At 42.0% G+C, this 23,971-nt stretch overlaps 1 protein-coding gene across 5 annotated transcripts; it reads right to left on the bottom strand.

Moving 5' to 3' along the window:
• Positions 1-254: 254 nt before the first annotated feature.
• Positions 255-23,971, bottom strand: vit (vitrin). 5 transcript variants are annotated; one of them, XM_050070652.1, is made up of 23 exons: positions 23,439-23,971; positions 16,925-17,015; positions 16,627-16,692; positions 14,992-15,148; positions 14,778-14,911; positions 14,618-14,695; positions 13,524-13,715; positions 12,842-12,880; positions 11,911-11,949; positions 11,769-11,819; positions 11,379-11,441; positions 10,792-10,854; positions 8,562-8,636; positions 7,373-7,438; positions 6,861-6,923; positions 6,182-6,244; positions 5,812-5,859; positions 5,143-5,208; positions 4,341-4,488; positions 4,153-4,256; positions 3,042-3,268; positions 2,015-2,528; positions 255-1,824 (listed from the first exon to the last, which is right to left on the bottom strand). In XM_050070652.1, the coding sequence occupies exons 2-23, from the start codon at positions 16,956-16,958 to the stop codon at positions 1,646-1,648; spliced, it is 2,469 nt and encodes an 822-aa protein (XP_049926609.1). In that variant the 5' UTR covers positions 16,959-17,015; positions 23,439-23,971; the 3' UTR covers positions 255-1,645. The 5 variants fall into 5 exon arrangements, with proteins under 5 accessions (XP_049926609.1, XP_049926612.1, XP_049926611.1 ...); XM_050070655.1 differs by lacking the exon at positions 6,861-6,923; XM_050070654.1 differs by lacking the exon at positions 10,792-10,854.

Raw genomic sequence — 23,971 nt, 5'->3', positions numbered from 1 at the left:
CTGATTGCAAAAATTGCCATATAATTTGATTTTGTCAACTGCAACTGACTATATTTCAGAGTCTAACCCAACCCTGCTGAATTAGCTGTTAGCAGCAGTGGATTTATGGACATTTATTTGCAATGGACGTAAGACATAATGATATCTATAAAAAAATGTAAGTCCCTCTGAGTCTAAAAATATGTGTATCATGTCTGTGAGTTCAGATTTGAGTGAGGAGTGCAATTTTGACACAAAGTGTATAAACAAAAATTCAGGAGAAAACCGCCGCTTTAACTTCTCTTCATTTTCTTTATTTTATTAAAAATTGCAAAAAAAAAAAAAAAATTGATCAATTATGAACATTATTAGCGAAAGGCTTTTAATATGCATATGTACAAACAGGACATAACAGGAAGATAATCATAAATACTCTTTCAATAAAACTGAGAAATGCCTGCAATGTTAGAAGCAGCCACGCTGTTAGAAAACAAGAGTGATGAGATGAACTGCTTCCTCTCCAGAGAAGCACATATATGATCTGCCATCACTTCATACAAAGATATACAAGCTCCTCTTTCCTCAATTCTCGTCCACTTCTTTGTTCCGTGTTGTTGATTTGCCTCTCACGTAAGCCTCATTTCATCAAGCACTCATACCAACAGCAATATCAGCACCATAGTCTTTGAGAGGAACTTTAACAATGTCCCTACTATCAAATCTCTCCTATTAGGAAGATTAAAATGCACCAATTCTAAGAAAGTATATCCTCTTTAAAGAGAATTGTATAAAAAGCACCATGTTATTAAGTTTATGAAGTATGTTAAGCCATAGGAGGAAGTGCTAGGCATGCTTTAAATCTACATTTCTCTGCAAGCACCATAACCCAGTAAGGTAGCTTTATGTTTGGTAATCATTTTGGTACCACTTCCTAATAATGCACCCTTTGTAAAGGTTTATAAGTTGCACTTGAGGGATTTAACTTTTGGTTTGTGGCTGCTCCAGCACGCCGCTTTTACAGGCTTGTAGTTCCAAAATCAACACATTAAACGGGCGCTTGGCAAACACTGAAAAGTTGCTCCTGAATGAATTTTGGCACAAATGTTCTGCGGCACTTTCCCAGAAGGTCAGAGGTCAAACGGTGCATTTTAGAGGTTTGCATGCCTAAAAAAAGATATAAAAGGTTTTATGCCAGAGGAAGATTGACACCATGTATTGAACCTGGCTTACAACTGATCTACAGAGAATTAGTGACTTATTTAACATTAATAAAACCCTCACTTACAACTTAAAACCCCTTTATAAAGGGTGACTTATTAGCACGATAATTAAAAGATTAGGAATACTTTGTTTTCTTTATGGCACCAACATCTGGCACCACAGCACACATGAGATGTCATTATGTCACTGTGAATGCAAACCCTTTACCCTCAGCACCATCTGTATATTTGGGACCGAATGCTGATTCACTTTAAGATTTGTTTTGTTCGAACCCTTAATCCTCACCTAAATTCGAAACCCCTCCCTGTTCAAATACGGGGCGCTGCAGCCAATCCAGCACCGCCATCTGGACAACAGAGTGAGTAAATTTACAATCAGTGTTCTGTTGAGACAGCCCAGGATCAAGATGTCCCCTCTCTACACCTCCCCTCCACCCGCCCAGTCCTCAGTTTCTGGGCTGGGAGTTGAACTCCTGGCAGATGTTGTGGATGATCTTGGGTACAAATTTGTAAAGGTTGTCGAACTCGTCTACGAAGAAGGAGTGCTCCTTGTCGGGGTCTGTGGCGATGTACTCCAGTTCATCTTGGGCTGCCCAGGCGATGCCGATGGAGTAGGCGATCACACCTAGATCACAGGAAGGGACAGCAGATTACACACACACACAGGTTTCACATGTGTTCATCACATCAAACACACTGCCTGACACCTCACTGTGGACTGACATATACCAGGAAACACCAGGAGTATAGTGTTGTAAGTGTTAAGGAGCTAAAAAAATCTACTTCTGGATCTGACTAAAATCTTGACCTCTAACCTTGGTGATGGACAGCCAGTGCAGGTGCCCTGACGTCATCATAGGAGCGCCCATCCGTAATGACAATCATGATCTTGCGTTTGTTGGGTTTGGACTTGCTGAAGAGCTGCTCTGCAGCATAGGTGATGGCAGCACCGGTGCTGGTCCCACCGCTCCAGTAGTTGATGCGCTTGATGGCGTTCAGCAGCTCGGCTTTGTTGTTGTACTGGCCGAAGCCAAACTCCAGCCTCTGCTCATAGGTGTACTGCACAGCTCCGACCCGTGTGTCGGTATCAGAGATCTCAAACTCCCGCGTGATGTTGGCCACAAACTGCAGCACCGTGCGGAAGTTGCCAGTTCCCACGCTGCTGGAGCCGTCGATGACGAAGGCGATGTCGTTGGCGTTGAGGCAGGTCTTGCTGCACACCAGGCGGTCTGTGTCACACACTCTCTTCACCAGGGGCTGTACGGCCTTCCTCAGAGCAAACCAGCTGGCCACGGGCAGGGAGAAGAAACCGTTGGTCCGACACACAGCCTGTGGAATGAAGGACACACTTTCTTTAAAAAATGCATGTTTTGAAAGAATACCTCACCCAAAGAAAATGATCATTGGTGAATAAATTAGTGTTTGAACTAGCATGCAAGGGAATGCAGGGAAAATGGCACATATTGATGATTGATTGGGGACCACATTTAACAACAGCAACACTATCTCAAAACATCTGTTTCCAAACTCTCACATAATTCATGCAGTATAATCCAAGTCTCATTCATCCAGTCATATGCTCACTCCTTCATGAACACATGCATTTCCATCAAAACCTTAGTATTGGAGTGTGCAGTATTGAATTGCTGTTGTTACATGTGGTCCCCAATCAACCAATAAATCAATATGTTCTCTGTTTTCCATGGAGGTGTGCGGGACAAACAAAGTTTTCTTCACAAATTCAAGGTAACACAGCCTAACTAGTTGATTTACACATGTTCATTCTGTGGGTGAAGTCCTCCTTTAATTCAGCACTGACACATTTCTGTGGCAATACTCCACCTTGTCAACAAAGTTGGTCTCAACCAGGTTTTGTTTCTCATTTTCATCGGGGCCCTCGATGGTGACAAAGAAAATGTTGATGCCTGACTCCCGAGCGAGCCGAGACGCCTCCTCCACCTTGTCTGTGGGCCAGCCGTCCACCAGCACCACGGCCACGTTCGGAGCTCCACCTCTGTTTCCATTGGCATCACTGAAGTAGTGCTTGTTGATGTAGGAGAGGGCTTTTCCTGTCAGGGCACCAGGGGGCAGTAGGGAGACGGTTAAAATGATCTCTGCATTTGCTTTCTATGCAAGTCTGTGGTTGGAAAGCAGGAATGCATTTGGGAGAAGACATGCTGAGAGAGTAGAACCAATCTGTTGTTCACAAAGTTGTTTCTCAGCAAGTAAAAAATACACATAGAACAAGAAATTAAACGAAAGGACAATTGAAAAAATATACTTTTGAAAGTGCTCATTATGCACATTATGTAAAGATTTTTTGAAAGCTTTATGGCTCTCCTAACCAATATGTACAGAAGCAACCATTTAAAAAACTACTGTATGCCACATAAAAGCTCAACATAGTAGCCTGTGTACAAATATACATCTGAGTTCATTGCTTTTACTGTATATCATCACAAAAATAGTGATATCCCATTATGTAGTCTGTCATATTCTTGTTGGTGGTCTAAATGAAGGCAGAAGGCTCTGTTAGGGATTATAAAAGCTTTTACAGCCACTCACACTGTCATATGATTAGAGAGCACTTCTGGGCAAACACAAACAACACTATTTGTGCATGAATGCAAAATTTAGCAAGTCATAAAGACACATGTGGTGGTGGAGGCATCATGCTGACGCACCAGCCAAAGCAGAAAAACAGTACTTCCACTCTGAAAGCTGACCCCCATGGGTTGGTAAAACCAAATGCTTTTTGGTCGGAGGAGAGGAAAAACACGGCTTACAGAAGCAGGACTATAATTTAGCTAACAGTGTCTCGCGGCAAATTTAGATTTAATGCTATCCTTGCATGTGAGAATGTGCCTGGGTAGTAAACCATGCGATAATTGCATCCCTTTCACTTTCACACTTTTGTTTGTAGGCATTTACTGTACGGCAGCGGGTCACTCACCTACACTGGAGAGACCTCCCTTCTGTGAGATCTTATCTATGGCTGACTTCACCTCTCTGGAGGTGGTGTAAGACTTCAGACTGATCTCTGTCACGGGGTCATCCCTTCAGACAAAACAACAAGCAACTGCATTATGTTTGCTTATCTAAAAACCGTACATAGTTCCACAACAGGATAAGTGAGGCTACCCATATTGGATGAGGCCCATCATGGGTCCAGCCACACCAACGTTGATGACCTGAGCCACCTCAGACAGGAAGTCCTTCTGGATCTTAAAGCGCCTCTTCCCAATGCTCCAGCTCCCATCCATGAGGAAGGCCAGATCCACCTTACAATCTGGACACATCACAGGGTTACAGCAGATTTAGTAATGTGTTTGGTAGTACATGTGGCAGACATTAGAGGCATTCTGTGCAGCAATGTTTTTCAGTGTTTCCCCTTGGATTTTTTCCACTAGCGAGCTGAAGTGCACCACCCGAAGATATTTAGCATGTCTGCTGACACATGTAGGTATACTGACATAGGCCTACCCATACCTAATATGTTGTTACAGTCAGTCCTGCATGTAGGGAAAGAGCATCATCTGATCGACCTTTAAACTATTTAGAAGGAATATCTGCTGATAACAATTGGTGGCCGATAGCAGAAGAAGGCTGATAGCAGCTCGCAACCATGTACTGTATGTAAACAATGCATTTTATGTGATTTTAGGAAGTATCTGTGCAAATGTTTTATGAGGATGAGAACAAGTCTTCAAATTTGTTAGGCCCAAAGGATATATACAGTCAGTTTTGTGTGTTTTTGTTGAGAAACACTACATTTCCTCCCCCCCCAAAAAAAAAAAAGAATCTACAGGATACCTTTAATGGAACACTGAGATGAAAGCTCTGTATCCATTTTCACCAGGAAATCTGATTAATATTCTAAAGGATGCAATAATCAAATACAAACTCTGCACATAGTGGCTTTAAAGACATATGAGGGACGTACTTGGGTCTCCCTGTGACACGGGCTCAGGTGCTCTGGGTACAGGTTCCTGTTCCCTCACGTTAAAGCCTGAAAATCAAGAAACACACAAGTCTTCAAAGCAGAACCCTGATATTCTGCTAAAATCTGCTCTTTAGGCTCTGTACTGCAAATAAGACTTTTCATTTATTTCACTGGACGGTTTATGTCCTTTAATAATCATATGCATTCTCAACACTATAGAAATCCCATCCATTTAAATCACACAGCATTTAAATGGAATGGTGGACAGTCATTACCTTTTAATATCTGAGGTAATTATATCTTCCTAAATGTTCTGCTCTCTTATGACAAAGCAAGATAAAAAAGTCCACTTGTACAGAATCACCCTGTAAGTTTGGTAAAAGTTCCGTTGAACACGGCACATTTGCAGCTGTCCACTTTCCTGAGTTCCCAAACATTAGCCAGTATTTGTTGTGGCAAAAATTATGCCAAACAGGAACTGATTTTATCCTCAAGCAACCATGCCATTTGACTTTGACCCTGAATCCCTTCAATTACAGGCTCAGCGGAAACCCAGATGCTTTTCCTTGGATGGCCTCGGTTTGGTTTGTGCGTACAGTCAGAACTGAGGACTTACTGGCAAAGTGACTCCTTTGGAGGGCAGGAAAGGAACAGTGCAAGTTATCTCACCTGATTCATATAAGTTTGCGTCTGGCTTCCAGGCATCCACTGGCTCCACTGCATAGATGATAGCATACAAGCTCAGCATTAGCACATTTCTACCATAAAGCAGCAAGTAACTAATTAACAAGACTCACCATGAGAGCTACACAAAAAGGCTGATTTCTTTGTCATGAACTGAGATATACGGCGTCTTTTAGGCTCTTCTCATTATTAGAAAGCTGAAGCAGCAGCTGTTAGGGAAATCTCACAACTGACTGAATAGCGGAGCAAATTACAGGAAAAAAAGTAATTGCTTTATAAATGCTATATGATGTGTCTAAACTGATGCTTTCCTGGATACAAACAGGTGTTTGTAGCCACGGCAACCACCGCTCACCTCTAGTATGGGTTGTATCCAATGGCACTTTATGGTTGCCATCTGAGTCTGGAGTGCGAGGCACTAAAAGTGAAGACATTATCAGTGATGACAGACTGCGACACATGTGAAACAAATGCAAACACACCATGGCGTTACAGCCTGCTCCCATCCGCTCCATGTCTCATTTGGTTGGATGTGTGGTGGTATTTTTGTGGTGCATGCTGGAAATGGCTCAGCCACTCCGTTTTCCAAACCATGTCCCTTCTAGTTAGATTTGGAGACTCGGCTGTGTCATCAAACAGATGGAACCATGGCCTGTAATCTGAAAGTGAGGGCTTTTTGCATGCCCTTTTGTGTTTTGTCAGTGGGCCATATTGTAAGTGGTTGTGTTAAGGCTGTGACTAAAAACAAATCAAAAGTGCTTTCCTGTCAAAGAGCGTAAAGGAGTAGTTCAACATTTTTGGAAAATATGATTTTTCACTCTTTAACTTTTTAAACATTAAATGAAACAAGAAGGAACTGAAGCTATTCCTGTGTCAGAAAATAAAACAGGAACATGAGATTATGTCTGAGAAGTTGTGTCACTGAGAGAAAACAGATTTTACATCTACACAATCGCAATCTGTACACATGACAATATAAAGCCTGAACCCCAACACTTGTTAGTGCCCAGTAAATAGAATAGAAAAACACTTACGGTACGGTCCAAAGTTATAAAACCAGCGCTCATATTCTGAGATATCAGGCCTGTGATCCCGAGCTAGAGGAGGATGTTGTGAAACCTGTTAGTATTCCCACAATGAACTTCAGAGGGAAAAGCACATATTTCCATGGTTGTGATTGGTCACATATTTTCCCAACCAATCCCAGACCAGTGAAAACAATGGCTTTTAGCAGAATTATCACTCACAGTGTCTCTCTCACATGCACAAACAATAAACCTGCCCTATGCTCTTCTCCTCCGCACTTCACAGGAATCTCTCATATGGCAGGCAGATGGCATGTAAAGACAATGTCCTGAGAGACACATTGCATGTACTTACAGATGGAGCCAATTCAACACATAAATGATCAGCAGATACCTCACTGTATCAGTCACAGCATGCCGTATTTGCACATGCAACATTAATGCATACAAGGTGTAGTAAGCTGCCGCTATGAAGGGGGGCAGTACACACCAAACTGTCAGACTGTTAGACTTTGACTTACCTGTAATCTCAGGTGTGTCCGTCTCACTCCACGTGTATCCTGAGTCTGGAGCTGCATAACTAACATCTGAATGTACAGCAGAGAAGGTGGAGGCATCAGCAATTGCAAGGGTTATATTTAGGCTCCTTAATGTTGCCTTTAACCATCCATCATCATCCATCCCACCATCAGCCTCTGCTGCAATGCTGGCAAACATTATTCATTTTATCATTGTAAAACATGGATGTATTATAAGAAGAAGAATCTCTTTGCTTAATACATCCATGTTGTGAACGTGTTAGCATACTGATGTAAGCATTTAGTTCAAAGCACCACTGCAATTAATGCAGCCACACAAACTTTGTTATTCTTGCATGCCCTCACAGTGAACGAAGAATCCAAAAACAGAAAAAAATTAGACTTAGATTATACTGCACGAGTTGTGTGAGAGTTTGTAAATAGATATTTTGATTTTTTTTTTGTTGTTGTTAATCACAGCCCCCTTTTAGTCCAATTCAAGGGAGTGGTTTTGGGGCATCAAATAATTGATTTTTTGAATTCTGGAGATTTTTTGATGCCCTAATTTGTGACTTTTCTGCATCAATTTAAACATCTTTAATTTTGTCAAAATAAAAGTCCTCTACTTCTTTCAGATTTTATTGGGAGAGACAAATGCAAATCTTCTAAATATTGAGCGGGACATGTCCCCTGTGTCCCACCCAACATCTACACCTATGCTCCAATTCAGTTTTTGGATTCTTCGCTCACTATGGATGCTTGTGAGAAAACAGTTTTCCTCATGAATTTAACTAAACAAATGGTAATAATAAACAAATATTGTGGGTAAAGTATTCCTTTAATACAATGAAAATCACCCACATTTAAACCTTTTCTAATGGTATGATGCAACACATGTTTGGGACAGTGAATGACAAGAAATAAGATAACCTGTCATATTAAGTCATTTATTTTCAACTTTCTTTCCACAACTGATTTTAAAAGAAACTCTTCTCCAATTCACTTTGCTGCAAGACGACAAAATTGTTCCTGACTTTAAGTGAGAATCTTTAAAAATTACTATATTCAAGAAATTAAAAGCTTGCACCCATTCTTACCTTGGTCCATTTAAACATTAAGGAAACCACTCACTTTTATATTAGAATAAGCTCATGAATTGTTAGACAAAAATGTTCTGTTTTGTATTTCGTACCTGTTGTTCGTCGAGCTCCAGGGAACCAATCAGGACGAGGAAAGGCGGGAGGTGGCCAATCCCTTCTGGGATAAGCTGTGCAGGGGAAGATTAGAAAGCTGTGTTCAGGACAAGTATCAAGGAGGAGCATACTTGTGACCTCCACTAAACCTGCCACGTTATTAGTGGGGTATGCACAAGATGTTCAGCCTTGAGTCAGACACTAAACACACAGTAGTCACTCAGACAGACAGCGACTGGGTGACTAAAGGTTGTTTTGGTGAAATTTAGACCTACGCTTTCAAGGGCAGAGAGAGAGAGAAAGGAGGCCCAACTCTGAGAAAATTTGCTTCTCATTTTTCTGTTTTCTACCTCCGCCGCTCTTCTTGGCATCACAGTTTGTTCACACAGACTCAGAGTTTTCACTTGTAATGTGGCAAAAACATCAAGCCGTTTAATTGGCCAGACTCTTGCATGGCCTGAGGTTAATCGAAATGTGATTGAACACTAGAAGCTCAAACAGCTGAGCAAAACCATAACATTGAGTCGCATCTGTCTAAACTGACTGAGCCATGACAACACACTTCAGTTAACCCCTCCCTTCGGTGGATGGGTAGCTTACACAAACACACAGCCTGAGCTCTGAGGTTCCCATCCAGTGGCAGCTAGTGAGCAGGGCCTTTGTTGACCAGGACAGGCTCGAAGAGCCCAGCCAGCGGCCCAGCGAAGCGTGGGAGTATTATTCTAAAGTTGGTGTCAAACTAGGGACAGTGTAGATAGTAGGACACAGAGATTAGCCTAATCTACTGCTGGTCAAAGGCTCAGCTCTATGCAGCAGACAGGAGTGTTGTTTTTTCTGATGAAACAGGTGCTTTAAAAGGATTGAGTTTAACTCTCCTGATCATAGTCACTTCGGTGGTCACCGCGGTCAGAAGGTCAGAGTAGGATCGAGGACACTGATCCTCACCTTGGGTTGTGAGCTCAGTCTGCAATATGTTTGCAGGAGCAATGGTAATATGCAGTTTCTCTGAAAGTCATAAAAATCTGATTGCATTTTAACACCAACGATCAGAGTCTTGACATGTTTTAGAGGTTTTTCATGAATCTTTGTGGTTGTCAAGTGGGCATATCTCATTACAAATGTGAAGCTGAACTGGGTCGTAACATTTCCAGAAAGCTGAGCAATAAATTTAAACATCTGGCAGCTGGGTGGCAAAGCGACCGGGGAAAAATCCCTTCAACTCATAAACTCCAAAGTCGGCAAGCATCCACGCTGTTGGAGTGTCCTTGAGAAAGACACTGAATCCCTCCTGGCTCCAGGGGCACTGCTGTGTTGCTGATCCTGACCTCTGACCTCTGACCTTAAGCTTAAAGAATTTCCCTAAGGGGATCAATAAAGTATTACATTATTATCTGAATGGCTGCTCTCTGCAATGATCAGATACTTCACACACTCCCAGCAGAAACAGGTCAGTCAGATAAATGCTACACAAACTTGAAAAAGCTCATACTGCATTTTAGAAATCATATCATACAATCAGGCATCATTTAAATGGATATAGCTCGGTCTAATTTTAGGGATCTTTGGTTTTGCATTCCACAGAAGCTAAAACAGAAGCGCATTCTTCAGCGAGCCAAACCTAGCCTGGTTTGAACGGCGAGAGCTTTCTATTCTTGACAGGCTGGAGAGTGGACCCAGATCCTGCAGCAGCGCTGTGGATCGGGTCATGCGTCTCTCTCTGGGAGCCGCACCGGGCCACTTGGTGCTGCTGCTTTCATCTCTCTCTCCCTCTCTCCAGGCATTTACAAGGTAGGGGATGAGGCCTGACCAGATGGGATCTGTCATAAGATGTTATTACAGCACTGACAGAGCACGTTTCTCATCGTGGTCTTATCTAAAAGAGTCTTTGCTGCTGTCTCAGTATAGTGGAGATACGGCACAAGATGAATTCAGGACGATGATATCACATCGTTGCTCATCTCTGAGCCGTATTGACATACTCACTTGCTCACTTTTTCATGTTGGGTTCAGGGAAAGTGTTGTATTTCTGCCCGTTGTTTATAGAGGACTGGCCATGCATTGAACCACATCATTCCACAAACATTAGTGCTGCTTTATAAAACATTTCACCAGGGTTTTATTGCCCTACTTGTTCCCCTGTTTGATCAGACCTGTCTACTTCCTCTACGTCAGTAAATGCGTCTACTAGTGCAGTTTGAGGACTCCCGCTCAAAGTCTGGAGATACTTACCGGGGTTTGACTGGCTCATGGTTGGAGTCCGCTCGGGTGGAGCCGGCTGAACCCTGTTAAAAGCTGTTTGTAGCAATGAGAAACAGGCAGATAGAATATGAGAGGAAAAGAAGCGGGAAGGGGGGCAGAAGAGAGCTTCAGTTTGTGTGCTCCATCCACAAATGCAGCCCAGCTGTTTTGCTTTGAGTGAAGTTGAAGGCATTTTCTCCGCAGCATGATATCGAAAACAAAACGATATATGCTGGGTATGTTTACAAGCCTTAAGTCATAGCTTGATTTGCCTCTTTTCATCTCGGAAAATGAAAACACGAATAAGAGGATGTGCCTGATGACAAAGAACAGCGGTTATCGCAAAAGGAATGTTAGCTGAGATGCTTGATGGAGTGGATTAGTGGTGACCCTGGGGTGAAGATCACAGGGGCTTATGGGTGTGGATACAAGGGTCAGACTCACAGCGGTCTACGTCTCCTGGATTCTTGTTCCAACAGAGACATCTTTCCCCCCCTCCTGCCCTTGACCCGCACTCCCTGTCAGTCCCACCATGTCTACCTGTTTGTTACTCTGTGTGTGTTAATGAGGAGGCTGACCTGGGCCGACTGGAGAGGATGGCTGTCTCCTGATAGCCGACCCTGCCTCTGGTCTGCGCAGACCTGGGACCAAGATTGGGAGACAAATGCATTACGAGAACATGAAGTATCGTTTTGTTTTGTCACACTAAAAAACAGTGGGTTACAAATTGGGCTTGAAAGACAACAGAACAGAAGTCGGGCTTCTCCAGAACAATCTGGTTCGGCCCTATGTTAGAAAACTTGTAAAAGTCTTTTAAAGCAGCTGTGCACATACTGAACAGAGATGGCATGCAGAGTTTACATCTATCAGTACAAAAGAAAGCTGGAGCAAAGAGCACATGTTGAGACAATCTCTGGTTAAGGTAGAATGAAAAAAAGACATATCAGAAAGATTAAAGATTGGTTTACCTGCACTGGCACGTTGTGGGTATCTATTCGGATAGCCACTTCCTCTGAATACTTTGAAGAGATGCCACGGTTTAATTAAATTGTTGTATGTGGGGTAAAGGACTTTCCAAGAGCTTTGGAATAAGTGAGAGTATTGACCTACCTTGGCCGGGACTTTTTCCTTGACTGTTCTGTGACTGTCCTATACCAGTGTTGAGAATAACAGTGTTGGCAACTTTAGACAACATTTTTATTAATGTAAATTAGATGCAATATAGCAAATTCAACATAGTTTTGGATTTAGCGTAAACCACTAACCCAGGTCCACCACCTATGAATGATTGAATGCGTGTTATAAGCCTTCCAGATGTGGGTTAAAAGGGACCTACTGGTAGATTCAAAAGGCTGTTATCAGCCCATCAAATGGCCATTATCAGTTACTGGGAGCAAAGACTCTGATCTCTAGTGGCCTTAGTAATTATGATGGGAACAAAGGAAGTCTGCTGATGTGGTATAAAGAACGACAAAGTCTGCATAGGAAGGTGGTCGGGGTGGATAGAAGGGTCAAACAAACACAGGACTTTCATCCAAATGGCTATTCTTGTCCCACATAATGTCCCCCAAAAGTCAAGGTTGACTTATTTTAACTGGCATAAGTTCATCACATGACGTTTTATAACAAACGTACATATCTTAACCCAAAGCATGGACTTTTCCAAAACATATGTAGTTTTTGCATTTAAACCTAACAAAACTGCAACCATTTTAATGGGCTGATAACAACCTTTAGGTCATGAGCTAACTGTTTTAAGATTTTGGCTTAAAACAAGTGAACTGAACTGATTAAATACACAAGTTGTGCCACTGATCAAGACAAACTTGTTTTAAAGGTAGGACCACCGATACCTTTGACACAGAATACATGATAAATCCTGATGCACACTATTCCCATAGGACTGATGAAAGGCGAACACCCCATGCTTAATGTAGACACTTAATCCTGCACACAAAACTGTGAAGCAACACCACTGCAACCTATCATGCCAAAAAAAAAGTAACCCAGTGTTGACCCCTGTTTGTTTTGCTTCACTTACTTGCGGCTGCCACAGAGGCAAGGTATGGGTGACTGCTGCCTAGATAGAAGAAAGACAAATGGGGTGCCAATATGGAGAGGAGAGAGATAACGTTACAGAAAATGAAGGAGACAGAGAGACCGCTGGGAGGTAGTCTGGCACAGAGCCCATCTCATTTACACACATACCTTAAGATATTGCAGCATTGTCTACTCACTGTAGCTGCATTTCTATCCAAAACATGGCAGATGACTCACAGTGATTGCCGTCTGATAGTGTTTTCATTTAATGAGAGTGATGAAAGGTCTGCTGATCAAGTGTACAGTGAAGTCAGTCAAGCGACTGAGCAGCACCAACTTCATCACAGACCTGCTGTAATTTGTCATAATTGCAGTTGTGACTTGTAATTACCAGCTGCAATCATTCATCTTCATCACTCAGGTTTCACACAAATGAAAGCTTGTTTGGCATTCCTAGTTACAAGCTGCTAATGTTAGTTAGATGGCCACTAAGCAGCACACTGGCTGAAGTGGATCTTCTGTATGGATCGGTATCATTGGATCATTAACAGCATCCTGCATCCAAGTAAATACACAATCCTCCACATAACATACATGGATCCATTGATTCAGGGCAAAAGAACGAGCTTTTTGTACATGTATGTATGCAAATATGACGTATGATTCAAGGTTGTTTAAATCACCTGCATCCCGGACTTTATGGGCGGCAGCTCGAGGCTTAGGAGTAGTGGGTGGTGGTGGAGGTATAGTACTGGTGGTAGTGGTGGGAGCCAGTGTGGTGGTGGTGGGTTCGGGTGTAGTAGTTGTGGTGGGTTCAGGTGCAGTTGGCGTAGGCAGCACTGTGGTGACTGCAGGCGCTTTGGCCTCCTTTTGACCTGCAAGGAGACGACAGATTAAGGCGGTCGCGTACAAGATGGATGGACGGGGAGGAAGAGCGTCTACAGTAACAGTATAGTTGTAATGCATTCTTGACATTCTTAACCAGACAGCAGCACTCCAACTCCTCATTCAACCTGAGCGAAGTTCAACATGCCAGACTTGAGTGCAGGGACGTCTGTGTAGTAACCTTTTGTCCCCAGAACGCACTTATCTGGTGATATGTAGGCCAAAAGATGTCAAGATAAAAACTGGGCCATGGTACTATATTCAAAAATACATACTAACACTTTATAGACACATACTGTGTTAAATCAGGATTGTTGTGGGAGTCAAAATGTTAACTGCACTGGGATGAGTCTATGCACATCAGATAATTAGTAACATTAAGTGTAAAATAAGAAACTTTAAGTATATCAGTATGTGATTCCTTAACTTTCCATATTGACATAGTTTTCAACTAGCCTATATAGTTCAACAGCATAACAGAATTTCTGAAATTCAGTTACGGTTTTTGGATTTGGTGTCCTACTCTAAGATTTTCAGTGGCCCCATCTGGCCACCCACATAAAACATCTGTGGAGACCCCACTGGAAAAAGTATATGCTACAATATAGTGAATAAAAATTATGTTGAAATATTGGTTATATGGAGTCAATACATCTAATAACCTTTTACATTTTAACCAAATTTCACTCAGTTTAACCAACATGTGTAGACAACTTTTTAAAATAATAAACCACTGAATCATTGCTCAATGGGTCATTATCACATTGTCCTGTGATTGTAAAACACTCGACATCTGTCAATCCACTCAATGAAAAATCTACATGTAATGCATCAAAGTTCAAATTCACATAAATGGTGCATGATGCAAGTGTAAAAATAACCCTCTTCTTACTTGTTTTCACGTAGGTTGGTCTTGAGGGGACGTAGTCCAGAGTAGACGGGTAGATCACTCCTTTCTTGGGCTTCCCCACTGAAACACAACAGAGCCAGCTGTTGGTTGAAGGGCTAACTATAATAACTGTGTTTAACATTGTTTACTTCATCATTTATACCGGAGACAACAAACGACTCCCTCCACTTTGGTAGAGACAGAGAGCGCACTCCATTGGAATTGCTGCCTTTGTAGATGTTCTGCCCGGCCATCTTCCTCACTATCACCTTTCCTCCTGCGTTGGTGATGATGCCGCTGTGGACACAACAATTCTTACATTAAAGAAGTCTTAAAAAAGTCTCACATAAGCTTTATTTCATCACCCTGCTGTTAACCTGTGGATGGCTGCATTGCAGATGCTGGAGATGGAGGCGAACACGCCTGTCCCATAGACTTGCTGCTTTGTCTCCTTACAGTGTGCAGGACATTTGACTATGAACTCTGGGAGGTTGATCTTCCCCGCTCTGACATCACACTCAATGGCTGGAACAACTGTGGAGGGAAGAAGAAGTAGAGCAAGATGGTTGAAGACAGGATATAAGACAGGTCAGGGTTGTTGTTGTTTTTTTAAATGCTGAGGTTTCGTATAACTATTGTTTCAACAGCAGTGAAATTACATTCCTAGGTTCACCTTCTCAAATGTGAGCATTTGCTGCTTTCCTTTGTATTACAAGATGGTTAAGAGAATATTCTTAAAGGACCAGTGTGTTGGATTTTTGGCGAACATATTGGCAGAAATGGAAAATAATATAATAACTACGTTTTCATTATTTTTTAATCACCTGAAACTAGGAATTGTTTTTATTTTTGTTATTATAGAATGAGCCGCTTATATCTACATATGAAGTGGCTCCTCATTCATGCAGTTGCCATGTTGTTTCTACAGTAGCCTAGAATGCACAAATCAAACACTGACTCTAGATAGGGCCATTCATGTTTTTGCGTGGGCCACAGTAGTTCTCCTACACGCTTGGCACAGAGGAGTTTTAGTCTGTTGCAACCTGCCATCTCAGCACTTGATGGCACTAAACCCTACACACTAGACCTTTAAGGTTTGGACGGATAAAACAAGCAATTTCATAACATAACTTTAGGAAATCATGATGGGAATTTTTCTTATTCGCTGGCATTTTGGGCCAAATAAGTAATTGATTAATCAAAAAATTTATCGAGAAAACAATTCATAATGACAATAATCGCCAAGAAATCCAGTGATGATACTTAATTATCCTAATGAATTAGCATAATGCTAATTGGGATTTATTAATAAAGTGCATTTTCTTTATTACAAGATCTTTTTCTTTTATTTGTTTCCAACCTTTAAATACATATGTAACAAACGTTTTTACATGATTTAAGTGATTTAGAAATTCAACATTTTTTAATAAGTCAATTAAAGGAGCAGTGTGTATGATTTAGGGGATTTAATGGTGTCTGGCAGTGAGGACTGCAGATTGCAACCAGCTGAAACTTCTCCTGGTTAGAATTCCCTCTGTGTTCATTGTAAGGATGTTTTCACTACAAGCTGAATTAAGTCTCTTTCTCTCTGAAACAAATGGACCAGGTGATTTTAAACTGGTAAAAACACTGAAAAAATAAATAAATAATCAGGGTTTTTTTGACTGAGGTGCTGCTAGCTATGGTGGCTGATGTGAAAATATGTTCGGTTTGTCTGTTCTGGGCTACTGTAGAAACACGGTGGTGCAACATGGTGGACTTCATGGATAAGGACCCACTCCCTATGTAGATATAAATGCCTCATTCAAAGGTAACAAAAATATAAACATTCTTATTTTCAGGTGATCATACACTAAACAAAACGTACTTATTATAGTAAGTTCCATTTCTGCCAATATCTCCTAAAATCCTACACACTGGACCTTTAAAAGAGGCTGCAGTGGAGCGAGCCAGTGGAGACAATAACACTGGGACTAAGAGAGATTACTGGCTTGCTTGTTGATGATGTCTACCTTGCTTTGGTTTCTTGTTCTTTGGTCCGTTAGGCTTGGCCCAGCAAGCACAGGACAGGAGGAGCGCTGTGGGTGAGGCAGAGGGAGTTCCACATAATCTCAGACAAAGCAGCATAATCATCTGTGTGTTTACCATACAAACAAAACCTCTCTGACAGAGGATGATGCTGCTGTTTGATGGTGTGAATGTACATGAAAAAGACTTAAAGGGAATATTTTGGAAATATGAAACACTGTAGAGGAGGATGATATATTTAAAACCAGCATACTCCTGCGGAGAGACAGACGGGTTGCTCACCGAGGCAGATGGCAGTGAGTGATGCTCTGATCATGATGGGTGGTGTGCTGGCTCAGCAGGTCAACCAGGTGTCCTTGTCTAACCTCCCAACCTTGAAGAGAAAAGAGAAGCAGCAGAATTTCACTGTCATTCTCTGAAACACATTTCCTGCTTCCTGCCTACTGGCTGAAATTAACACTGGATTCTTTACTCCAGAGTGTTGTGTCATCTGGAAACAACACAGAGTAAACTTGTGCCACTGAGATACACTTTCCAGAGATTTTTGGAGAAATAGCAGACTGTGGACTACACACAGAGCTGAATGACTCATCTAGTGTCCAAATGTGGCCAATTAAACATTTTGAAACACTCCTTGCAACTCATTGTCGCAACTTCCTCTAAGATCAGCCAGATAAAGTAAGGATTGTATTCAGCTCAATGTATCTTGTTCAAATTATTATTTGCATTACAAAAGGCTCAAATAAAGAAGCTCCACAGTGAACATCTGGGCTGAGACAGAACAGTATGTAAAAGCCCTCCCTCTATCTCTGGAGTCAGACTCAATTAGAGAGCACACACAGACACAATTTAATGTGTAAGGAATGGGGAACTGTGTTCAATCAGATGTCTCCTTTGTTTGACACCAACAACCACATCAAGCAGGAGTGTGGAACAGTCTGTTTACAGTAGACAGAGAAAGTCTCTTTCTGTGCCTGTCATTCCGATTCAGAAGATATACTCGTGTAAAGACATAAATCAAAGTGGAAGAAGTGGGTCACCAAGACATCATTCCAGACACTGCAGGTCTGTTGTAGTAACGACAGCGCTGCGACAGTAAAGTCTAAACAAAGACAGACAGCCAGAGAAAGCCTAACACAGGCTGGAAGATGAACTGAATATGAGACCTGTCCCGAGGCGGTAGGATGGAGCTCCTCACCGAGGATGTGATGACTGAGGCCTCCCTGTTAACAGAGGAATGCCGTACCTCCCACGAGGGCAGCGTCACGCCTGTCACTGCCGCCACACACCAGCAGGTTCAATCTGATCAAGTGGGAACATGTGATCATACAGCGACCTCTGAGGCAGGGTCAGGTGTGATGCAGTTCAGAGTGGGCATGTTTGCAATATTAAGTAGTACTATTGAAAGCGCAATGTAAAAATGCACCTGTCTTATTTGATGTGTGACTAGAGGATCGCAGGTTGGATCCCAGGAGGATAAATCTGTCTTTGAACAAGACCTTTAACCTTCAACTGCTGCAGTGAGTTGTCAGATGTGAATGTGTGTAAGTAGGACAAAACTTCCCTGGGTGAAATAAAGGTTAAAAAACCCCAAAGAAATAGCAATAAGTCGTTTTGTAATTTCACCCCCAATGATTGTAACTACTGGAGTGCCCACATTTCAATCATTAAATAAATCATTCAGACAAAAATACACAACCACAGTCCACAAAAACAGACTCATTAAAGGAATAGTTTGGCATTTTGGGAAATCCGCTTATTTGCATTCTTGATATGAATATATAAAGAGAACTGGATACAGCGATGGAGGACCCTACTCATTTCTATTACAGTTGCTGCCACATATAAATTACCCAGATTATCAGCACTGCTATGGCATCGCCAGCCGAGCTGGCTACTTCCGAATTAGCCCTCCGCTAACGTGAATGGAAATAAAATAATTCAGTTGTGTGGCTCTTCTCGACTTTTCAAATGCTATCAGACCAAACAGGTCAAATTCTGATGGAGAAATGAGTCATTTCACACAGGTTGAGACGCTAAAAAAATGTACAGCTATACATCTCTTTCACAGTGTAAGTTTTGTGAGGCCCAGTGGCATCACATGATCAACTTGGAAGTTGTAATTCTATTGGCTTCGATGCTTCTTGATGAGGGATAGATGAGAAGATTGACACCACTTTCATATGTGCGCTAAAGCTAGAGCTAGCAACAGGTTAGCCTAGCTTAGCAACACTGAAAACAGGGGAAAAGCTAGCATTGCTCTGTCCGAAAGTAACAAAATCTGCCTACCAGCTCCTCTAAAGTTCAATAATTAACGCTATATTAGGCTTGTTATAACTCACACAAGTGTAAAACAGCAAGTTGTGGTTTTGAAGAGATTATTTTTGGGGGGCTGAGGACAGTTTGGCATAAAAGTGGGAGACAAAAGGGACAACATGCAGCAAAGGGCCATAGGCTGGAATCAAACAGGGCACCCACTCTACCCACTGACCTAATGGGCACCCCACAAGGTAATTTTGTTTTTTATTCGTGTTTTCAGGGTGGGGGCACGGGTTAGAACAGTCAATAGGTTACATACCTTTGTGTATACGATCCATTTTTTCCAAGGTCTGTATATTGATCAAGTCACAGTCTTAAAGAAAAGGTAATTTCTCCATGCAGTGAATTTCCTTAATAACTGCAATCCAGTCGTCCCCTGTAGCCACCTCTGTGTAATGGCTTTCTTGCTCGCAGCCAAAAGTACTTTGTAAAGGTATTTGTCCTGGGTCATGAGATTGTCTGGGGTTTTGCCCTAGTACAATACGACAAAAGAACAATTAACCCTTATTTCAAAGATTATCCTTATTTCTTTGGCAATCTCTTGCTAGTATGAATAAATTAGTTGGCATCCCAAAAAAATACGAAAATGGTCTGCCATTGATTTACCACACAGACTCCAGCATTCGTCCCACCCCTGAGACCCCTACTGTATGAATTTCAGTTTTGGAGTTACAAAATATGGTATTATGTTTTTTTCCAGCAGAACTCCCCCCAGGCTCTTGAATTGGTGGTCCTAGCTTGACCTTTCCAGATATCTCCAGGCCTGATTCCCTCTCCCATTTCTGTTTGACCTGGGCGGTGGAATAATTTTTGGAATTTTGTTATGTATTATATACATATGTAGACAAGATGTTTGTTGTCTTACAAGTTGTGGTTTTAAGGGAGCTTATGTGCGGGGCTTTCACTTGGCCAGGTGCGGTGACTCACTGCAGTCTTTGCAGTTTGCCTGGCAACCTCATGGCGACCACAGGACGTCAGGAATTCATTGTGCTTAGCCAAGAAATAGTCTGGCACTTCAACATCCATAAAACCACAACTTTTTTTTTTTTAATTTAGGTTTTTGTATGGATTAAAAAATATTTGTAATTACCTTTAGATCGATGCTTTGGAAACTAGCTGTTTGCCCCTGTTTTAAGTCTTTATGCTAAGCTACGCTAAGCTGCTGGCTGTGGCTTATATTTACAATACAAATATCAAATTAATCTTTTCATCTAAAGCTTGGGAAGAAAGTAAAGTGCATATAATTCCCAAAATATTGAATTATTCCTTTAAAGCTCAAGCGTGATTCACCAACTGTGTCCTAAACAACAGCATCCTGTAATCTTCACTACACTGATGTCCTGTCAGGCTGGTAAACATGAAGTTTGCTGTGCAGTGATGTAACTTTAAAAGATTTTTCTCTTTCTTGGAGTTAAATATTTTCACAGTTACCACCATCAGCTATTTCCATGCAAAGTTTTTTTTATTTTTTTATTGCAGCTTCTACATAAAGTGTACACAAGGTGCTTGTTGTGCACTGAATGATTTCTCATCTAATGATGGTATTTTTAGGGTGAACACCCACCGCAAACATAACGTATCATGTTAAGGCAAAAATTAATACAGCTGCAGTTGGCAGTGATAGGACTTCCCCTAATGCAGCTCTACATTTTTATCTGACATTCATGAGCACTGACATGATTTTTCCACAGTGTTGTGCTTTGACAGGCAGATGGATCACTGCTGCACAGTCAGGACTACAATTTGTCCTCGCGGGGGAAGATATCTGAGGCTGGGAACAAGCTGGGACAGATATGTACAACTACAGTACAGGAGACAGACCTGCAGCGTATGAGAGGTGAGTCAGCGCGCTTCACTGGATAATGCAAACTACAGAGCTGATCTGTCATACACCTGCGAGGAAACCTAAACCGTGAACACCGAATTCCTCGAAGTTGAGCTGCTTCTGATACTCCAAAAGAAGCCTTCGTCCAGTGACTCTGTTCTTCTTCTACTTCTGTCCTTTAAGAGGCATGACATCATTGTAGGGAAAAAAGAAATGTGCAAGAAATGACAATAATTTCAGACCTTTTAATTTGTGTTCTTAGTGTGAGCCTATAAATGCCTCCTTCTCCAGGCAGTGAAACGTGGAGCAAATGATATCCTTTGACAAACACTGTAGGGAGTTTCCTGTACAGTAGATAATAGATCCTGAGGGGACTTGCAGAGACACAATCCCATACACACATACACTCACTCTCACACACATTCAAGAGAAGGATAAAATAAACAAACAGAGGCCGAGATCTGGGATAACATGCTCAGATAGCTTTGGAGAAGGCCACTGTATGTGAGGGCTTCCAGACCCACCGCTTACCACCACCATAAATCACAAGCAGGGTGGGTGAGGTGTTGTATATCTTGCATACACCTGTGTTAAACTTTAGATAAGGCATGGGTTGTACTTAAAGCTCATCTGGCCTCTGCAGAGCCAGCATGCTTTATTTTTCCCTAAACTAAGCATATCATGGATCTTATTTCTGCTGGGTGGGGACACAAATCAAACAAACTGTTAACTACACGAAACTGTGAAGAAAAATAAGCAACATCATTTTTTTACAGCCACTGCAAAAGATGAAAGCTTCTGTGCAGGGCCACTCAGTCACTTTCAAACCCAGCAGCTCAGACAGGTCACATAGCTTGAGGAATTAAAACGCAATACAATTCAGAATAACATTCTTACTACAATGTGGATTACACACACAACCTTAAGTAAGATTACAAGGCCAAGTAGTTTGGTGCAAAGGCTATTGGACTGCTGCTAAAAATGAACATTTTTAGCTCCTGCAGGCAAATATCTAGTGAATTTTGATGCATAAACGTAAACGATGTAGTGGAGAGTACACACAGATATACAGGGTATACCCACCTCTTTTTCTGTCCGTTTACAATATATGTACCTATCAGCCAAAAAGTGAGGAATATATGGGAGAGTATATCGCCTTCCTCCTCTCTAGTACACCCACCTCATCAACTACCACACCTCTGTGCATAAACACCAGAAATCTGATAATGCAGGATAAAAAAATCACACCTGGCAGGAGCGTCAAAGGTAAACAATGTCTATAATGTAAACAGGATGTACAGTAAGTGTCTGTGCCTATTTCAAAGGCCAACACACAATGAGACCACACACACCTGTGACTGGTGCACCACAGTCTTCAAAGTGTTTGAAGGTAGTTGCTGATAAGCACTGATAATGCAGCAAAAACATCATTATTTCCATCAGTAATTGCGAGCTTTTGGGCCATGCAGCTTCACGCCAAAACACAAAGACTGTATTTTAATCTTCCTCCATCTCAGCAGCACCCACATTCCTTGTCTGGGGTGGCCAGAGTAAATGCGACGAGGGTAAGCACCAAAGGGGACCCAGGCTTATTTGAGTATCATGACCTGCCTAGAACTTGGTTTCACAGTGTTCCTGAGTGATGGCAAGCCTGCAGTGAGACAGTATTTACACACACCCAGTGCCAGGGAGTGTTAAATCCCACTCATTCAGGTGTCAAAAATGTACTGTAAGCATGTTAGCTGTGCCAAGTACTGTTGCAACAAGCCAACTAAAGAACCATAGGAGAGATCAGACACACAGGAAAGCCAACATGTCTCTACAAGGTCATTTCTGTAGGTTTTTGGGCAGCTGCTGCTGGGACAGTATTTGTTTATCAAGCACAGAACAGGCTGAATTACTTTGATTCCTGGCACCAGTTTGAGTGCAAGCCAGAGCCTGCAGGCTGCTGCTGGACATATTGTATAGAGACCACCTGTGCCTAATCAGGCTGCTTCAAACCACACAGAAATGTCAGAAAGAACACACAAAGAAATGTCAAACATAATAAAAAATGAAAATAAAAGCTTAAGAATTCACTCCTCGTGCTGATTATTGCACTGGCAAAATGAGCCATTTCAAAATAAAGGCTGAGTCTAGCCGGAGAGAAATGCAAATAAATAAAAGCTGGATCACTTTCCACAGATTGTTGAGAGGTTGCTACAGCATGAATGATGATGACATGGCTGAATTCATTAAGCTAAAACGTCACCTTAGAGAAGAGGAAGGGGGTGTTTACTAAAAATGGGAAAATTAAGAAATATAAACAGAGCAAAACAAACGCCAGGTTGAAGCAGCGGGGCGTGTATTTGGGCAGACTGTCACATAAATCACTATCGCAGCTTGAATGAACCGCAGTCATAAATTGCAAAAGAAAAAAACGTCAAAACAATTCTCAGTGTTGGTTAAAATCCCTTATAAACCTCATTACTGCAGTGCTACAATTTGCTTGGACGCAATGTATATCATTTGCGCGCTATTACGCGTCATTTAAAAAGTGGATAATTCATTCACGCCACGCAGCAGCAAACAGTCCTCACTTCATATCTGGAGCTGAATTGTAGCTCTCTGTTTAAAACCCCCATCTCCGCAAAGCAATGAAGGTAAACTTACCTGAGAAGGTAAAATAGTCCTCCAGGCGTTACAAAAAGTAATTCCCTGTGCAGTTTCTTCCCCGAATCCTTACGCGTTCATTGAAAAGCAAATTTGGACCAGCGGGCGTGTGTGCAAGCGCTGAAATGTTCCACCTGGACTTTTACTCCTGCATGATCGGAGCGCTCATTAAAAGTGGAGAACGGGACGGGGCCAGAGTTTCCCCTCTTTGCCCGTCCCACTTCAGGCACCCAGCTCTTCACCCAGGCAGAAGAAGATCAGTAACCCGGGGCCATCAGGAGAGGATGCAAAGACCTGACACTCAGCAGCAGAGCAGTGCAAGCATCCTTTTGTTAGTTTGACATGTTTTTTATAGGAGAGATGAAGCCAACATATACTGTATAGTCATAGTTTCAGCATGCCCCAGGAAGGGATTTGCTTCATATTGCCACTTTAAGCTGCATACTTTCTGTTATGTAGGCTACCGTAAGCGAGGAAAACTGAGCTATGATTCTGGTTATCTGTTCGGCAACTCGTCCCATCATTTCAGTAAG

The sequence above is a fragment of the Epinephelus moara genome, chromosome 19, assembly GCF_006386435.1.
Source record: "Epinephelus moara isolate mb chromosome 19, YSFRI_EMoa_1.0, whole genome shotgun sequence".
NCBI classification, from domain to species: domain Eukaryota; kingdom Metazoa; phylum Chordata; class Actinopteri; order Perciformes; family Serranidae; genus Epinephelus; species Epinephelus moara.
This window is presented reverse-complemented; position numbering and strand designations above follow the sequence as displayed.